Source organism: Nematolebias whitei, chromosome 16, assembly GCF_014905685.2.
Source record: "Nematolebias whitei isolate Nwh7 chromosome 16, NemWhi1, whole genome shotgun sequence".
NCBI lineage: Eukaryota > Metazoa > Chordata > Actinopteri > Cyprinodontiformes > Rivulidae > Nematolebias > Nematolebias whitei.
Window position 1 is genome coordinate 10,382,369 of NC_056513.1, and position 4,788 is coordinate 10,387,156.

At 40.0% G+C, this 4,788-nt stretch overlaps 1 protein-coding gene across 1 annotated transcript in view; it reads left to right on the top strand.

The window, feature by feature from the left end:
* Positions 1-4,788, top strand: part of LOC119422767 (adhesion G protein-coupled receptor E5) — a 27,484-nt gene that overhangs the window by 17,437 nt on the left and 5,259 nt on the right. The window contains exons 12-14 of the mRNA XM_037690163.1: positions 2,048-2,242; positions 3,611-3,828; positions 3,978-4,136. Coding sequence (XP_037546091.1) covers positions 2,048-2,242; positions 3,611-3,828; positions 3,978-4,136 — 572 coding nt within the window. The remainder of the gene's footprint in view (positions 1-2,047; positions 2,243-3,610; positions 3,829-3,977; positions 4,137-4,788) is intronic.

Genomic DNA, 4,788 nt, shown 5'->3' on the forward strand with positions numbered 1-4,788 from the left:
CCCTGTGATGGACTTGCGACCCGTCCAGGGCCACATAGAGACAAACGAGACAAACAACCATTCACTTTCTCACTCACACCTAGGGACAATTTAAAGTTACCAATCAGCCTAACATGCATGTTTTTGGTCTGTGGGAGGAAACTGGAGCACCCGGAGAAAACCCACGCATGCACGGAGAGAACATGCAAACTCCACCCAGAATGGCCCCCGGACCGGGGTTTGAACCAGGGACCTGCTCGCTGAGAGGCAGCAGCTCTACCAGTTGCGCCACCGTGCTGCCCCTCGATCATTCTTATATTTATTTAAAATATCAGCAACTTGGTTTTCACATGTAATATTTCAAATATTTATATAAATATACAAATGATCATTTTATTCATGTAGCGTTTAGAGCAGGGGTGTCCAGTCCTGGTCCTCAGGGACACTTTCCTGCATGTTTTGTGTCCCTGCTCCAACACACCTGCTTCAATAGTTGAATTATCTCCTCATGTCCTGCAGAAGCCTCTTAATCACCCTTTAATTGAACATTTTAAGAATGAATGTAATACACGTTATCCCAGTCCATCAGATAAGTTTAAAAAAAAAGCCTTCACTGGAAATTAAATTTAAACGTTTGACTTAAAATAAATAAATAAATAAATAAACGAGAAAAGGAATTTTTGAAAAGCAGACGGTTGATTTTAACTTACCGCCAGATTCCTGGCGTCTTCTCTTGGCTGCAAGTTCATCAACAAGAGTTTGATCAGCCTTGTTTAAACGCTTTTAGTTCCTCTTTCACAGCAAAATCAAAGGTTCCTGTAACATCCAAAACTTTTGTCTTTGGAGTTGCGTAGCTGTCACGAGGAGTTTGCTGTGAGCGAGCTCAGGCTTTTAGGTAAAAAGAGTTGTGATAGATCAGGGGTGCCCACACGTTTTCAGCATGCGAGCTACTTTTAAAATGACCAAGTCCGAGTGATCTATAAAAATACAAAACATGTACTTATTTACAAACATATGAAGTATGCTTTGTACATTCTTGTTTTTAGTATTTTATCATGTTTTATATGGCACCTTGATTTATTGTTTTATAACACTACTTTTATTTTAATTGCATTTTACTGTAGTTTATTGTTGTCTGTCTAAAACTGGTCTCTCCTGTAAACGAGTCCTTGTGACTCAATTCATTCATTCAACCTTTATTTATTTATTTATCCAGGTTATGAGACTAATCTGGATTAAAAAAAAATTTAGTTGAATATAACATTGTGGAAAAAAAATCATCCTCCTCCCATTCCGTATGGAAATGGTAGATTTTTTTGCTTCTTTCTTGGTCCAGCTCCCCCACTCATTTTACACACTTTCTGAGTTTAGATTAAAAGAAACAAGCTGGAGGCTGTTACGAGTCAACTCGTTTGTTTTCAGCGCGGTTGAATGCACATGCGTGGCGACCTATGCGTCAGAAAAGATCCGGTCTCTGATTGGCTGCCCTGTACGTCAATCAAGTGACGATTTGCAAAGTGAATAGGGATCGATCGACTGACGTCTATTTAAATAAAACATAAAAAAAAAAAAGTCTGACGTCTATTTCACCGTGCGATCTACTGATATTGTCTTCGCGATCGACCGGTAGATCACGATTGACGTATTGGGCACCCCTGCGATAGAGGAGGCTCTGTTACAGATTGATGGGCCAAAATGTTAAAAAGGGCCGAGTCTGGCCCACGGACCTTCGGTTTGACACGTGGTTTAATCTGTAGAACTTCACAAAACGTTTTCAAGGCCCTTTGGTTTTTGTTTGTATTTGTGATGCTGATCTTAATCTGTTTACACAACATTCCAGTGTTTTATAGCGTTTTTAGACTAATTATTTAGATTATTTAGATTGTTTTCATGAGCACTGTTAACTTCTGCAGCTTGTAGCCATTTTGAATAAATGTCAGGCACTGACCAACCAGAGATCACAGAGTTTATTAAGCACACATGCATTTTCCAGATATCTTGCATTCCATCTTTTCCTTCTCCTATCTGAGTGAACCATCACCGAGAGCCAATGTTTCTTCTCTTCCAGCCCATGTATGAACTAGAAGTGGTGACCAAGGTCGGCCTCATCGTTTCCCTGGTGTGTCTGGTCCTGAGCATCCTGACCTTTCAGTTCTGCCGATCCATTCAGGGGACTCGCACCACCATTCACCTGCACCTCTGCATCTGCCTCTTCATGGCCGACCTCGTCTTCCTGGTCGGCGTTTCTCAAACCGAACCTGAGGTGTGTCGAGCAAAAACAAGTTGCGACTCAAACACGAACGTTAGACTGGTCTCTGAACTTAATGAAGAATGTTACACTGAGTTTACAGCTGGGAAACCTGCTGCGTTGATAAAATGCTGTAAAAAGCCCGGCAGACATGAGGTAGCTGGACGTCTGTTAACAACCTTTTATTTGGTGACTACGCTCATGTGTCATAAAAAGGCTTTATTATTATATACAAATGATCTATCACTTCATTTGCCTGTTATCAAAACCACGTGTTTCTCTAACGTGCAACTTTTAGAACAATTTATAGACAAAACTCTACATAATCTTTTTTTGTCTTCATGACCTTTAAAACAAGCCACTGCATCACGTTACACCAGGTTCTTACATGAACTTGAAAACCACAGTGCTGGTGTCGGTTTCACTCTTTTTCAGGTTTGATCATCTCATCTCATCTTACTTTTTTGATAACACCAAGGTAGCCTTTAAGATTAAAGGCTGGGATCCATCCTGCAAATATTAAACATGCAACAAAAAAAGTTCCTGACTGAACCTTTGAATGTTACTAACTGAGAAAAAGAATTGCTCATAGATCAAATTAACAACAACGTAACAATTTCACTAACGGTCTGTAACAGTTATAAATACATTTAGTTTATTTTGGAAAAAAAAAAAAATCAAGGTTCTTTATTGTCATTCATATCACGTGTAGTTCATGAGGTGGAATGAAATTGTGCACTCAAAGTTCCATTTACATCCAACAATAGCAAAAATATAAAGTATAAAAAATAAAGTATATATATATATATGCTCAGCAATAATACTGTGTTTTAAACAGCAGCACGAACATGAGTCTGTAGTGAGCAGATGGGTATGAATACAGCAGCTTAAAGGCAAGAAATCAGCAGCATGGATAATCAGCAGCACAGATAAGTTACAAATCTCCAATTAAAGTGTCATCACAGAGATTATCCTGGTTAGGGCTTCATGAGTCTAACAGCTTCATGGTAGAAGCTGTTCCTCAGTCTAGTGACAGACAATCCCTCAAAATAAACCTTTACGTTATAGGTTTAGTTATTTATTTTTGAATTTATTCTTGTGTTTCTGTTTCCGTGATGATGATATTGCGTGTTTCAAATTTTGTTGTGTTTGGATTATTTCTAATTTAAGCAGCTAACATTCGTACTTTAAAATTTTACGTAGAAAAATCTGCAAGTATCTAGTGCTTTTGTAAAGAAGCATTTTTTAAAGTTTCCATCAGTGGTTTATACTTTTTATGTAAAAATAGCGAGATATAAAAATCTAAAGTGTTTAAGCTTATGGTTTTGATGTCTCTACATATGTTTTAGCTGCTGTTTTTCTTCTTATTCTTGGTTTGAACAGGGGGGCTGTCGGTTTGTTGCAGCGATGCTTCATTTCTTCTTCCTGGGCGTAATGGCCTGGATGCTTCTGGAAGGGGTCCAGCTGTACCGAATGGTTGTCCTGGTGTTTAACGCCAGCATTCGCCCCCTCTTCCTGTATGTCTTTGGTTATGGGGTCCCGCTCACCATCGTCATTCTCTCTGCCATCATCAGACCAAAGGGATACGGCACTAAGCAGCAGTAAGTGTATAAAGAAAGGGGAAATGAAGGGCTGTTTCATGTTTGGTGCATATGTTTGATACCTTCTTGCTTGCATCATGTTAATGACGCCAGTGGTTTACACTGAAACAAACTGATGTAAACATCTGTTTCCTTTCTCTCAACTTTAGCTGCTGGCTGTCCCTGAAAGACGGCCTCATCTGGAGCTTCTTCGGCCCCGTGTGCATCATCATCATCCTGAATGTCTTTTTCTTCATCGTCACTGTCTGGAAACTGGCCCAAAAGTTCACCAGCCTCAACCCAGACCTCTCCAAGCTGCACAAAATGAGGTCAGTTTGAATATGTGAATATGTGACTACGCGAGTGTTGCTAGTGTTACCTGTAAAGCTACATATCTTGTGCACGGCTCGATAAAAACAACAAGAGCGTTGAGGAAAATGGCCGCCCATCCCGAGGCTGCTTCTGGTTCTGCTGGAGGTTTCTTCCTGTTAAAAGGGAGTTTTTATTTTACATTGTCACCAATTTGCTGCTCAGGATGAGAGGTTGCAATAAAGGAGATCCGATGTAATCTGTTGTCTTCCGCAGATAGATAACTTATTAATAGGCATTTCATAATGCATGCGAAAGTTTCTGCATGAGGACATGTGGTGAATTAACCGTATTTTCCGGTGCTTAAGTTGCTCCAGAGTACAAGTCGCATCAGTCAAAAAAACAGCATCATGAAGAAGGAAAAAACATATATGTCGCTTCGGTGCATAAGTTGCATTTATTATGTGTCAGTGCTGACCCATTATGTTTATTATGCATTTATTTAATGGTCAAAATGGCTTTATTTCACCTGGGCTGCGTGGCACCATCCATCCATCCATCCATCCATCCATCCATCCATCCATCCATCCATCCATCCATCCATCCATCCATCCATCCATCCATCCATCCATCCATCCATCCATCCATCCATCCATCCATCCATCCATCCAT